Genomic DNA, 15058 nt, shown 5'->3' on the forward strand with positions numbered 1-15058 from the left:
CAAACTCTCAAAGCACAGCCTACTGAAAAAAACAGCTCAAGCTCAGTTTTGAAACAGCCGCTAGCTGGTTGACCAGTTCAGACCAGACATGGTTCGACCAGCTCAAGCTATGTTTCGAAGCAGCTGACCAGCTACCAGCTCAGACAAGTTACCAGCACTAACTGCTTGACCAGCTAGACCAGCTTTAGGACCAGCTTGGCCATACTTGGTTAACCAGCCCATACCCAGCTAGACCAGCTTGGCCATACTTGGTTAACCAGCCCATACCCAGCTAGACCAGCTTAGGAACAACTTGACCGCCCCAATTTTCAAGCTGGCCAAGCCGGGCATAGCTGGATTTTACAGCACGACCCCCCCCCCCCCCCCCCCCTCGCTCTCTCCATGTCCTTCCCTGGTTACCTTGGCGGCGATGGCGGCCGCGGTGATGTGGGAGGAGGCGCTGTCCTCGGTGGAGGCCACCCCGCTGTCCTTCTTCTCCTCGTCCTCCTCCTCGCACTGGACGCCCTTGTCCTCGGTCTGCTTGCGCGGGCCGGAGGCGGGGGGCGGGGAGAGGGGCGGGGGCGGCGAGGGCAGGTCCTCCAGCTCATCATGCACCTCCTTCACCTTCACCACCGCGTCCCGGAGCAGGTCAATGGCGTGGGGCAGGGCGGGCAGGATGAACTGAAAGCATTCCTGGAGGGGGGAACAGGGGAGACGACGTTCGCTCGAAAAGGGCCAAAACCGGGTTTTTCTGAAGCTCGTTTTCCGGTCACGCTGGGAGACGGCGGTCACTAGCGCCAGTTCACTGCGCTTGGCTCCAGGATAGGTCATTCAGACCCGTTTTTAATGTAAAGTCAACGGCACAATTGCGGTCAAAATAAGTCAATATTTTTGTCCCCCCACAAGTAAATGTAGTCGCAATCTGTGTTTTTTCTTCTTCATCGAATGCCTCTCCATGTGATGATTTTCTCTAAGGTATTGTGTTATTAATTAATAATCATTGGTTGTCGAATCAAGGACAGATTACGTCACTCTCTCTCACATGCTTAGTGGAGAAGCCACATCAGTCTTTCCTGTGGAATTAATGAGTATGAGGAGAGAGGCAGTGTCATAGCGGGAGCATGGGAAAGGAGAAGCGGTCTTAATTCGTTATGACTGAAGAAATGACTTTTAAAAAATATTGCACGTTGTATTTCTTTAGCCGTTTCCATTTTGTGTTTTGTCTTGTTCCGCACATTCTAGCGCTTTTCTCTCTGTACCTTTAATGACCTATGCCTTGACACATCTCTTCGCCTATATGACAACACCGCCATAATTTTAATACAGTCGTGTCCTATCTCAAGAAAGCAGTTCTGTTACAATTGTTATTAGAATCTTTGTCAAATTAGGTCCACGTGCTTGCAGAAATCAATGCTGTAATGCTGGGTGTCAGGCTTGGTGGTTCTAGGTAGCAAAAAACCCTGACCTTTTTAGTGTTAAACCTGTAAAGAGTAGATGTTTTTTCCCCCTACATTTCAATGTCTTACACCTTAAAGGGTGTAAGGTGTAAGACTGTTGACCGAGTATTCATACGTGTTAACACTTCCACCTGTCTCAGCTAATGTTTATCATTACTTTACAGTTTGGTCATTTCTGGGCCTGTCAGGGCAACTTCTGGGGAGGGCCCCTAGACAGGGCTGAGTGCTCAGACACCTCCCCCTCACTCAACAACACGTCTGTCCGTCCATCTGTGGAGCCACCACTAGGACTATATGGCCACTGAGACTGTTAAGACCTGGGACCTGTCTAATGCAGAGCACCCAAAACAGCCCAACAGAGACTGAATATACAACCCTCACTGGAGCTCCTGTGCTGTCTGCATTATGCGGCTAAATAAATCCTATCTGCTCCCAGAGATAGAGGGGGAGAGAGACATGGAGAAGAGATGAGAGAGAGAGAGGGGGAGAGAGAGGGAGGGAGGGAGGGGATGGAGCACAGATGAGAGAAAGAGGGGGAGAGAGATGGAGCACAGATGAGAGAGAGAGGGGGAGAGAGATGGACCACAAATGAGAGAGAGAGGCGGAGAGAGATGGACCACAGATGAGAGAGGGGGAGAGAGAGATGGAGTACAGATGAGAGAGAGGGGGAGAGAGATGGAGTACAGATGAGAGAGGGGGGAGAGAGATGGAGCACAGATGAGAGAGAGAGTGAGAGAGACACTTGGAGCACAGATGGGAGAGAGAGGGAAAGAGGGGGAGAGAGATGGAGCACAGATGAGAGAGAGAGGGAGAGAGGGGGAGAGAGGGGGGGAGAGAGACATGGAACACAGATGGGGGAGAGCGAGAGAGGGGGAGAGAGAGATGGAGCAGGGGGGAAGAGAGAGAGGGAGAGAAAGACAAGAGTGAGGGAAAGACAGAGAGAGGGAGAGATCAAGCAGAGTAAAAGAGAGAGGGGCAGAGCAGGATGAGAGAGCAAAAAAGCTTGGAAGTCCCTGAATCCTATTATGTATTTGACCCTGCAACTATTATATGTAATACTAAAGAACAACATTTCTTACACAGGTCCATGACATAATGAGAATGACACAAACATAGTCTTGCATCTACCCAGACATACAGACACACACCCACAGACGTCTCTATACATGCACAGACAGCGTATACAAACTCTCTCTTACCTGCGAGCCCTTCTTGCTGCCAGGAAGGTTAATGATGAGAGTTTTCCCCCGGATCCCACACACAGGCCTACACACAACAAAGAAATGGGCAAACGTGAGCGTGTGTGCGTGTGCGTGTGCATGTGTGTGCGTGTGTGTGTGTGTGTGTGTGTGTGTGTGTGTAGTGTGTTTCTGTAGGTTTTATGTGTGGGCATTGTTTGTGTGTGTATTATGTGTATGCATGTAGTTTTAATATGCTTGTGTAATGCGTGAGTACAAGTTCATTTATGTGTGTGTGTCTGTGCATGTGTATGTGTGCTTGTGTGTACACAGGCGTGTGTGTGTGTATACACATGTGTGTATATACATGTGTGTGAACACGTGTGTGTGTGTGTGTGTGTGTGTGTATACAGCACGTGTGTGTGTGTCACCGCAGTATTTACCTGGACAGCATGCCCAGCGGGGTGACGTTGAGCGAGCCCATCAGCATGGCCAGCGCCATCCCTGGAGCCTCGCGCTCGATCACCTCCCGCGTGGCCTGGGGACGGAGACACTGCTCTCATTCAGCGCTCTACAACAGCCCTGTCGCCAGGGCAACTCAGGCCTCTACAACAGCCCTGTCGCCAGGGCAACACAGGCCTCTACAACAGCCCTGTTGCCAGGGCAACACAGGCCTCAACAACAGCTCTGTCGCCAGGGCAACACAGGCCTCTACAACAGCCCTGTCGCCAGGGCAACACAGGCCTCTACAACAGCCCTGTCGCCAGGGCAACACAGGCCTCTACAACAGCCCTGTCGCCAGGGCAACACAGGCCTCTACAACAGCCCTGTCGCCAGGGCAACTCAGGCCTCTACAACAGCCCTGTCGCCAGGGCAACACAGGCCTCTACAACAGCCCTGTCGCCAGGGCAACTCAGGCCTCTACAACAGCCCTGTCGCCAGGGCAACTCAGGCCTCTACAACAGCCCTGTCGCCAGGGCAACTCAGGCCTCTACAACAGCCCTGTCGCCAGGGAAACTCAGGCCTCTACAACATCCCTGTCGCCAGGGCAACTCAGGCCTCTACAACAGCCCTGTCGCCAGGGCAACTCAGGCCTCTACAACAGCCCTGTCGCCAGGGCAACTCAGGCCTCTATAACAGCCCTGTCGCCAGGGCAACTCAGGCCTCTACAACAGCCCTGTCGCCAGGGAAACTCAGGCCTCTACAACAGCCCTGTCGCCAGGGAAACTCAGGCCTCTACAGCCGCCCTGTCGCCAGGGCAACTCAGGCCTCGACATCCGCCCTGTCCCCAAGGCAACTCAGGCCTCTACAGCCGCCCAATCACCAGGGCAACACAGGCCTCTACAACAGTCCAATCACCAGGGCAACTCAGGCCTTTAGAGCTGCCCTGTTGCCAGGGCAACTCAGGCCTCTACAACAGCCCTGTTGCCAGGGCAACTCAGGCCTCTACAGCCGCCCTGTTGCCAGGGGCAATGCAACAGCATCTCATTCAGCATTCAGAAGGAACTGTGTTGCCAGGGCAGCTGTGTAGTCAGGCTAAGGTTCAGCCGCATCACCAGGGCAACAGCACCATGCAGCCAGCGTGGGGAGGCAGAGCAGGGATTCTCTGTTCTGAAAGCGTTATCTGATGCGGGCGAGGGAACCCCTCAGTCCTAAACGGCGTGTTTGACCTAAGATGAGGTGTAGAGGGAAGCCCCCTCAAGCAGTAACAAACCCCCGGTCCCACGGCACGGCGAGAGGCACGAAAGAGACCGTCACCCATTACAGCACAGTACATACAGATTCTGCTGTATATTACAGCAGAGCTCACACAGACACAGATTCACATTCAAATTCAGAAAATCTGAATCTGTACATTACAGCAGAGCTCATACAGATTCAGATTCAGATTCGGAAAATCTGAATCTGTACATTACAACAGAGCTCATTCAGATCCAGAATCTAAATCTAAATCTGTGCATTACAGGTGAACTCATACAGCAAGCGTAAAGAGTCTGGGGTTTGAGCTCAGGGAAGTGTACCAAGGAATTAGAATGGGAAAGATATGCGTGTGTTTATGTGCCAAGTCATGAAGCCAAAGGTCTACAGGTGAAAATCTTCAGGAATGTTATTGATGTGCATTGACCATGTCAAATAAAACTAATAAACTTTACATTTTAAAGGGGGCTAAGACGTATCATCACATTACATTACGTTATGGCCATTTAACAGGCGGTCTTATCTAGAGCGATGGACAGGGACAAGTGCGTTGAAGACCCTAGAAGAAAGGGTGGCCTCAGATATCTCGATATGCATATCAACACTGATCCTGAAGCCCTTTGTCTGAACGCACGCAAGAGAGCAGAGATCCAACAACTCCATAAACGGGTGGAGCTGTACCTGGCGATTCGTTCGCCAATTTCAGCCGATATTATCTTATCACACACTTGCCCGTGAGCAGAAAATCAAACGTTCGAAATGCGATACAGCACATTTTCAATTTCATGCATACAAAGTGCTAGACTGAGTATGTTTGTGTGTGAGGGAAAACACACACACACTCACCGAGCACTTTATTAGGAATTTATTACTTCTTTTTTAGAAGTCTACTGCTGTAGCCTATCCAGTTATGATGCATTGTGAATTCAGAGATACTCTTCTGCATACCACTGTTGTAATGTGTGGTTATTTGCGGTATGGTCACCTTCCTGTCAGCTTTGACCAGTCTGACCCTTCCCCTCTGACGTCTCTCATTAACCAGGAAATATCTGTCTGCAGAACTGTATTTTTTAGTGTGCATGAAAATCCCAGGAGGTCAACAGTTTCTGAGATACTCAAACCACCCTGTCTGCCACCAACAATCATTCCACTGTCAAAGTCACTTTGATCACATTTTTCCCCATTCTGATGGTTGATGTGAACATTAACTGAAGCTCCTGATGATTAGATAATTGCATTAATAAGTAGTCACACAATCACGACCACTAGCGACGACTTTAATGTTTTGGCTTTCATGGTTTGTATGTGTCTCAGTATATCTCAGTTTAAAAATACAGTTTTAAATGTTTAAAACGTAAGATGACGAGGTAGCAACGGAGTTTTGCATCATTTGGAGGCTAGCCAGCTTGTCAACATTCACCAGTCATAAACAACCACATCAGCTGCGTTTATGGATACATGTTAATGTATTTAATTTCAGGCTCTGTATGTCTGAGCCCAGTTAGCCCACTCGTTAGCCCAGTGTCGGTAGTGTGGGAGCCTCTCTTCCCGTCTCGCGGCGAAACTTTGAAGCAGTTTTTCCTCAAAAACATGGTTTGGTGACACACTAAATTAAACAGGACACAACTCCCTTGATATCTGCAGTAGAGAGATAACTTTGGCATCGTTATAAAGCTTACATTCTCCTCTTTCGAGTAGTTCTCAAAATACATATTGGGGCAATGTGACTGATTTTGATAGAGCAGGTCACATATGTATGTGCATGTATGTACAGTATATTAGTTCAGGGAGCTACAAGCAAACCAATAATGTCAGACTGAATTATTTTCTCAGTTTTTTCTCTCTAAGCTGATACCTGCAGTCACTGCGTGCAAATCGGACAGACAGGACATCATTCTTGCCAGGTGGGATTATGCTACATTACAGCCACTGAGCACATAATTCCTGGGCTTGCTTTCAGAAAACTATTAAGATTAGTTTCTTTGACTTAAGTATACAGCACAGTGCAAACGTCTTAGGCACATTGTATTTTTCTTTATACACTCAGCGAGCACTTTATAAGGTAGACCTGTACACCAGCGTGTTAATGCAAATACTTAATCAGCCAATTATGTGGCAGCAACTAAATGCATAAAAGCATGCAGATGTGGCCAAGAGGTTCAGCTGTTGTTCAGACCAAATGTCAGAATGGGGAAGAAATGAGATCTAAGTGACTTTGACCGTGATCTACTGATCTCCTGAGATTTTCACACACAACAATCTCTAGAATTTGCAGAGAATGGTGCGAAAAATAAAAAACATCCAGTGAGCAGCAGTTCAGTGGGCAAAAAACACATTGTTAATGAGAGAGGTCAGAAAAGAAGGGCCAGACTGGTCAAAGCTGACAGGAAGGTGACAGTACCGCAAATAACCATGCATTATGCAGAAGAGCATCTCTGAAGACACAACACGTCAAACCCCTAAGCAGATAGGCTAGAGCAGCAGAAGTCTAAAAAATAAGTCTAATAAATACCTAATAAAAACTGCGCACTGAGTGCATAATCATTTTTTCAAAAACTTAAACGGTACAGTGAAATTATTGAATTTCCTTCAAAATAAGTAACATGCTAAGTAATAGACCACTTTTCAGATAAAAACTTATCTGATTAAGGCTGTCTGGGATTATCTGGAGAGCCAGAAGCAATCAAAGTCTGCAGAAGAACTGTGGCAAGTTCTCCAATATGTTTGGAACATCCTACCAGCTGATTTTCTTATAAAACTGAAGGAGAGTGTACCTAAGAGAATTGATGCAGTTTTAAAGGCGAAGGGTGGTCACAACAAATATTGATTTGATTCAGTTTAACGGTTCACTGCTCTTTATAGTAAATCTTTTGATTTTTAAAACTGTTCATTCCATTATTTTCGAAATACCTTTTGCTTTACCGATTTTTTGAATACATGCGTTAAGACAGTACCATCCTTCAAAAAGCACTAATGCTGAATGCTACCACCTCAGTTGAATGGAAACTCGCTTCAAACATTTCAAGATATACTGATTTAATATGATATTCACTGACATTAATGTTTAAAATGTTTAATGTGCAATATATTACACGTATATCATTAATAGCAGGACTGTTATTTTGGTTAGGCTGGAATTACGGCAGACAAGTTGCGTTCGCATAGCATTCGTGAAACAGAGCTAATTTCTTTTCGGTACCTCTGCTTATTACAGCAGTTACACAGGCTGTGTAGTACACACTATATGTAGGATACTAGACTTAGACTTGTGGGTGCTGTAGTCTAATGACAGTTTGGCCCCTCTGGCTGTTGAACAATCAAGCATGGGTGTAAATGGCACAAAGCAGGTTGAGCCATTCCAAGTCTTACAGTGAGTGGATTAACTGAATTAGTGGAACGCCTGTTGTCGGCTTCCACTCAGCACAGTAATTTACACCCCGGTTTCCTCAAGTAAGAAAACCCAGCACCCACATTTACATCATCTGCCCATTCCAAAGCAGAGGTTAGGGGCTGCTGTCTGAGGTAAGGGATAATAAGTTACTGACTTTCAAAAAGCACACACACTCTCAGAAATAGTGACAGTGGAGGTACATTTTTGTTATTCAAAGATAGAAATTCCCAAATGTACCCTGAAAGTACAGTAATGTTTCTCTTTGAGTACAAATGAGTATGTTTGCCAAGCAAAAAAGGTACAAAATAATTGATATATTGCCGGCTAGTGGCACAATTTTACCTATAGGATACCTCCCTGGTTACAGGCATTAGTACCTTTGTTTCTGAGAGTGCATGCACACAGACATACAAGTATAGTCTGTTTTCATGCTTGCATGCTGGTACCATGCGCGCATTTGCTAGCATGCAGGTACCGTACACACACGCTCACACACGCACGCCGGTATTGTTCACACGCACTCACACTCACATGGACACAAACACAAACGGGTGGGGCCCCATGTACCTCGGGCGTGACATCACGGGGGGCGAAACCGGTGCCCCCGGTGGTCAGGATGAGGTTGAGCTCCTTCTCATCACACCAGTCCACCAGCGTCTCCTGAGCGGAGAGAGAGAGAGGGACAGAGACAGAGAGTGAGAATGAAGGAGAGACAGAGAGTGAGAATGAAGGAGAGACAGAGAGAGAGGGACAGAGAGACAGAGAGACAGAGAGAGAAAGAAGGAGAGACAGAGAGAAAGAGAGGGGCAGAGTGAGAGTGAAGGACAGAGCGACAGCGAGGGAGAGAGAGTGAGGGAGAGAAGACAGATGCAGAAGAAGAGAGAGAACAGAGAGGGATGGACAGAGAGACAGGGAGTGACAGAGAGAGGAGGAGACAGAGTGAAGGAGAGAGAGGGAGAGAGAGAGAGGGAGGGAGGGAGGGAGAGAGCAAGATGGAGGGAGAAGGATAGAGAGAGATGGATGGACAAAGAGAGAGGAAGAGAGAAAATGAGTGAGAGAAAAAGAGTGAGAGGCCAAAAAGACCAGGAGGGGCAGTGTGAGTTTGAGAGTGAGAGCGAGAGAGAGTGAGAGATATTGAAATATACATTGAAACATGCCAATAAAGCATTTTCAATTGAATTGAATTCTAGAGAGAGGGTCTGTTACGTATGTCTGGGAACGATGGTTTGCCCAGGAGAGATTGGGGTCACTGGCAGCCTTACCTTGATCTCATCGATCTCGTCAGGGACGATTTTGTAAGCAGAGACAGTTCCCCCCAGCCTGAGGAGGAGAAGAAATTCCATGAAATAAAAGAAGAAGAAAAACAAAAAAACAAAAAACACTTCAACATGTCATGTAATAATTCACTTGCTGGGTTTTTTTGATTGGCCCAAACACTCAGATATTTCCTTCTGATGATCTGCAGGCTTTACAATGGCTGGTATCGCAGCATTTGAAGAATATTTAGGTAATATCCACACACACAGCTTCTGAAGGCTAATATCACTGTGTACGCTGCAGTATAACTTACTTTCTATATTTAAACCCTTATTTAAATAAAAAAATATCCAACATATTCTTAATATAACCTAGAAATGTCTCAACCATACATTAAAAAACACACAAAGTGTACCATGGAGTTGAGGCACTTCACGGTTTCACAGACAAAGATTAAGCTCACTCCTGGACAAAATTCAGTTTTACATCTCCATTCAAAATTGAATTTAGTCCACGAAGAGGCTTAATCCGTGTCTGCAAAACTGGCGCCCAGCATTTTTTCTAAATCAGGAGAAGGTTGCCAAATAGTCAACAGTTGCTGTGCCAAGCAGTAGACACTGCACATACGGTTAAACTATATATGCACACACACACACACACACACACACACAAATGCACTCACTCAAGCCCAGTCTTGCCTTTCCACAACCATTAAATCAAAAGGCTATGAAAGTTGTTAAATCATAATAATGGCTCCACAGTCAATTAATTCTGATTCTTCAGTAACATAAATCAGTGAACTGAAACACCTCAACAGTTTTCAGACTGAGGAACAGCATTGCATTTAAATCCAGACAGGTTGAGACTGTAGCATGAATGACAAGCATCTTGTTGTGAAAGCCATCATTTTTCAGGAAGAGAGGCAGGGCAGAAGCACAGTGACAAGTAGCAGCCCCTCTGCTTCCACTGAAAAATTTAAATGCAGTCGATTGGCGCCCTCCGGTGGCACACAAATGTATAACACCAATGGAAAAAAACAGCTCATGCTGCAGCACCCCAACAGAAATGACACTAGTGGACAACACGTTTCCCTAGCTTCTCTTTTCTAATGCACAACAAGACAAAATACTGTACAAACCACCACGAAAGCAAGAGAAGATAACAAAACAACCAATTTCTTGAGCATCAATTCAGAAGAGAGTGAGTGAATCCTCACATCCTGAGGCGCAAGCATCAGGGTGAAACGTTGAAAAGGCGGGACTCTGCCAGAACTTGCACACTGTTCTTCAGTGTCGCACCACAACCATATGGTACCAGTGTAGGGGCATGGCGGTGGTTGGTGGGGGGCATTACCAGAAGGCTATAAAGTTGAATCCTTCACTCGGGTGCTTTAACACTTGAACAGAGCACTTAATGCGCACATTCAGGCCATAACTGCATGTGTATGGCACCTTTACATGTATAGGGCATTGTTGCATGTGTAGGGCACCATTGCAAAGGTAGGGCATCATTGCATGAATAGGTAATCTCTGCATTAGTGGAGCATATTTGCATGCACAGGGCATCTTTGCTTAAGGAGAGCATATTTGCATGCGTAAGTAATCTCTGCATGTGTAGAACATCTTTGCACGCATAGGGCCTCCCCTAGGGAAATTGGCAGCGACTGAGCGCCAGTGGTAGAGTGGCGCCCTCTGGTGGTGTAACAACCACACAGCTCAGCTGGTGGGCTGCAGAAGGAAAAGATGCTGGCCGTGTGCATTCTGGAGGGAATGTGTGTTTCTCTGCACTCTCTGCAAAAATCAACAGTTGTCAAGCTTGCAATATGACTGCCCATTTCCAAGTTGGGCAAAGGTGAAAAGGTTAAAAAAAACAAAAAAAACACCCACATTTAAGTTGTTGAAACGTAAAATTAATAAAATGTAACATTTTAAAATGAAAAAATGCGCATAAATACAATAATTTTAAATCACCACAAAATTACATAAGCTAATGGCAGCAAATTGAACGCCTGCCATTAGGATTGAAATGGTCTGACCTTCTCCAATGTACTGTGATTGGTGTAAACCCACATAGTTTGGATTATGGGCCCTATATTGCTGTGTTGTGAGCTGATGTGCTGTCGAATTCGTGTTTTCTAGACGATCCGAAGCCTCTGGCAATTTCGGGACTCGCCCACCGAAGTGGGAGGAGAGCCGTTGCTCAGGGTGTGTCAAGTCAAGTTCAAGCTACTCATTGCCATCTTTGGTTTAGCTTATTGCAATTTTCCGGTCAGACAGGTCCGCATTTCACCCTTTCGCCAACCACCTGCTCACGCCAGGTCTAATGCGCGAGTTGCAGCCCAGTCTATGGCATACAATACAATTGATGCTTCTCATTCATACTCGCACACCCAGAGCGGGATCGAACCCACATACTCAAAAAACGAATAGCTAACGTTGTAGCTAACGTTAGCTAGCCAACATCATTAACATGAATAACCAGTGCAAACTGGCTAGCTAGTGTTATTGGAAACCCTATTACTATAACTAGCCCTATTACCACCAAAACTAGCTAGGTAGCTAACTAGTTTTACAACAGGCAAGGTCGGAATTAACCTTTCATGTTTGTAAAATCATCCAAGTGTTTCTCTGTACAGCCGCCGAGGAGCATCTGGTGTTTATTAGCTAACGTTAGCTGCCAAGTTTGTGAAGGACATGAGCAATACCATTAGAAGTAATGGTTTCGTTTTTTTAGTTTTGTTTCATGTTTCTGATTGCAGTCCCAAACACAACACGATTTCAGCATAGTTAACTAAATAACTGTTTCTACACAGCTCTGGTTCAGTCGATTTTTAAGTAATTTTACTTCATTCCATGGCTACCTGGAAGTATTTTAGCGATCTTTGTTGACAAACATTCTGATTTCATCTACGCTGTTCAGTTTGTCTTTGATATAAATCCCGCATAATTTACATTGTATTTATTGTTCATTGTTTTTTTCTTCTTTATACTTTTAAATCCTGTATTGATTCCTATTTAATTTTTTTATTGTATCACTGTATGACTGATCAGTGCAGTACAGATTTTCGTTCTTTTCTTACACCCGTCTGTAATGAGAAGAGCGGCATAACGCAACTTGAACAATCTTTTCATTTTAAGTAGGTAACAGTACTTAAAATTATATGTACAGTAGTGCTAATTGTCACAAATACTGGCCTAAAAATTTCAAATACATCCCCCCCATTTTCTACTCAGATAATTGCTCAGTTAAGTTTAGTAAGCATTATCATTCACATGAATTAACGTTTTTCCTTTCGTTTAGGCAACAGTCATTCACTGCTGCGAACAGCTTGATAGCCAGTGTTATGATCTTCCCTGTTTTTATTTTGATTAGTACAACTTAAGAAATACCTGACAAATGTGTCAGTATTTCTTCCCTATAGAATAATGCATTTAAAGAATTTAAAGACGGTTTTATTACAATTTTGACAGAAGAGTTTGGACATATAAATGGATATTCAAACGGATGTCTCTGATGACATTCCTTAGAAGTCTTAGGAGAATTGTTGTGTGAACTATTCTGGAGAATTGTAGTATGATCTCTTCTGGAGGACCAAAACATGAAAGGTTCTGGAGGACTGTACAGTGAAAAAGTATGACCCTCCACAGAAATTACGACTGTACTGCGGAGCTTTATAGGCATTGTGTGCTGCGATGGGAACAGAGACTTGCTGGCACAGCATCAGAGAGCCTATTATTACTTGCAATCTAAATTTGAATTTTAAATGAGCGGAGGGAAATAAAAAGTCAATTGGGTCACGATTTGATCACATTCTTCCTGTCTCCCAAAGCCAGGGAAGGCTGCAGGTCAACGAGGAGCAGAAGCGTCAACAACAAGCAAACAGCCGAAGTTGACCGGTTATCAGCACAGCAGCTGCAGGCAGGGAATTAAGTTGTTTTTTTTGGGCAAGGCCACTTTGGCCTTTGATAAATCAAAATGTAATGGGACACAAAAGCTACAAGGTAGGGCGTTGAGGCCAAAGTCAAGGATGCAATGGTGATGAATGACAATGTATTGGCGGCATGGTGGCGCAGTGGATGGCACTGTCGGCCTCACAAGATGGAGGCTCGGGGTTAGAGTCCGGCTGGCTCACTTCGCGGGGTTATAAATTTTGCACCAATTATTGGTTTTGTTACAAGTTTAGCATGTGCCAACAGATTTTACAGATAAATCACACCCTGCATGTAGCAATACCACTGTAACCCCTGCAGACTAATGCTAAAGCTAACTGTGCATTGCCCTGTGGGACTGAGGGCCATAGTGGGCACTGGCAGGTCAAGATTCAGTACCAGACCGTGGGTTGTGTCCGTACTATATAGCTGGCTAGCAAGAACGCAGTGAGGAGATATCAAATTAAAGCAGGTGCGGATATCACATAAAAATCAGACAAGCATAGCGTAGCTGCAGTTCATGTTTGTTGTGTTCATAATCCCTATAAAAAGGCGCCACATTTTGTTTGTGTCTGCGGAGAGTTGATGTCTGGGGTGAGGTGGTTGTGCTTGTGATGAACAGGAGGTTATTTGGTTGTTTCTGAGGAGGGAGGGGGAGGCATTGTGCCTTTGTGATGAAGTGGTTGTGTTTCAGCAGGATTTTATGGTTGAACAGGCTCTGAAGCAAAGTGTAGGGGGTGGGGTGGGGGGGGAGAACTATTTTGAGATCAGATCTTAATTTTTCCGCGCATAAATTCCCACTTGGAGAAACTGGTCTGAAAACTAAATTCCCTCTTCCCACATGAGCAGTGTCCAGATTGGATAGAAATTGAGAAAAAGGACTTTCAGAATGTCTTGAAGATTCAAAGGCCCGAAAGACTAATGAGAGAGAAGGTGAAATCCAATTAGGATAGGACAACTGGGAGAGCAGCGATGAGTCGTGGAAGTGGTGGGAGGTAGAAGAATGAGAATAGTGTGTGTTGGGGGGAGAGAGGGAGAGAGAAGGAGAGAGGGAGAGATTTTGCATAAAATGCAGGTATTTGCTCAATTTTGTTCAAGTAAGAGTCTTGCCAATTTGAATTTGAGACTGATAAAGAGAGAAAACAGGAACAGAGTGAGAGCTCCATAAAAATAGCTAATCAGCCAGCCATCGATACGTTAACATTTAGTGGCAGCAGTGTGGAATCAGACTTGTCATCTAGCTAACAAAATATTGGTTAAAACTGGAAACTAACTACCAACTGTAAGTGAGCTCTAGGCCCATTAAATACTGTGTCAGTGAATGTAGTAGAGCAGTTATTTTAAGGATTTATCTTTCTTAAATGACGTTATACACGTCACTGGTCCGTGTATTCTCATCAAAAATATCTGACTATATTTACAACACGCTGGTAATGGAAAAAATATTTAATTTTCGGCTTCAGTGACATTTGATTTCATTATAAACAGTAAATAGTGCTAGAATAGTGTGGAAGTTTTTTGCTTGTGTCCTTGTGAAACCTTGGTGTGTGTTTTAATATGGAAACTGTGGCAAATGTTAAACATATTTAGAGAAATGTCACACTCAGGCAAAAAAAGAAATCCATAATTGTGCTGCAGGCATGTTGAGCCAATAATGAAAGGACACTGATGATCGCACACTGCTAAGATAGATCAGTTAACTGTATAACAATTTACTATACCAGTTCACACACTGAACTAAGTGCTAAAATAAAATGTGTTCAGATACAGTACACAAAACCCCTCGTTTGTGCACCTCGTTTTTCCATGTCTGCCCTTGTTTGTGAGTGAGCGCGAGTTTAAATAAAGCAATGTTTATACAACAGTCACATTTTGTGTGTGCAGTTAGGATTCTGTTTATCCAACATATTGGCCTTTTTTTGGGAGGGCCAAATTACCCATCATTCACTTCTTTCTGAGTACCTGCCATTGCTAAGATCATATTCTCAACCTCACCATTTCATTTAACATGAGAGAGAACTAAGTGAAGCTTGAAATGGCCTTCATTGAGAAAAAAAAGAAAGAGTCAGTAAGCAAAGAAAATAAAAACCAGTGATATCAATTCACAGTCCGTCAGAGAGGTTAACAATGCGTCACCTATGTTATTGACATTAGCATTATAGCTGCTAA

General features: G+C 44.8%; 1 protein-coding gene across 12 annotated transcripts in view; it reads right to left on the reverse strand.

Annotated features, from left to right (window-relative positions):
• LOC133126959 (gephyrin) overlaps positions 1–15058 on the reverse strand; it is a 119395-nt gene that overhangs the window by 55509 nt on the left and 48828 nt on the right. For 9 of the 12 annotated variants that reach the window (XM_061239535.1, XM_061239525.1, XM_061239516.1 and 6 more), the window contains exons 3-7: positions 8966–9023; positions 8271–8363; positions 3058–3152; positions 2636–2702; positions 400–672 (exon numbers count right to left, since the gene is read on the reverse strand). In XM_061239535.1, coding sequence (XP_061095519.1) covers positions 400–672; positions 2636–2702; positions 3058–3152; positions 8271–8363; positions 8966–9023 — 586 coding nt within the window. Of the gene's footprint in view, positions 1–399; positions 673–2635; positions 2703–3057; positions 3153–8234; positions 8364–8965; positions 9024–15058 lie in introns of all 12 variants that reach the window. The other 3 variants (XM_061239568.1, XM_061239542.1, XM_061239558.1) reach the window with 1 other exon arrangement.

This window comes from Conger conger, chromosome 1 (assembly GCF_963514075.1).
Source record: "Conger conger chromosome 1, fConCon1.1, whole genome shotgun sequence".
NCBI classification, from domain to species: Eukaryota; Metazoa; Chordata; class Actinopteri; order Anguilliformes; family Congridae; genus Conger; species Conger conger.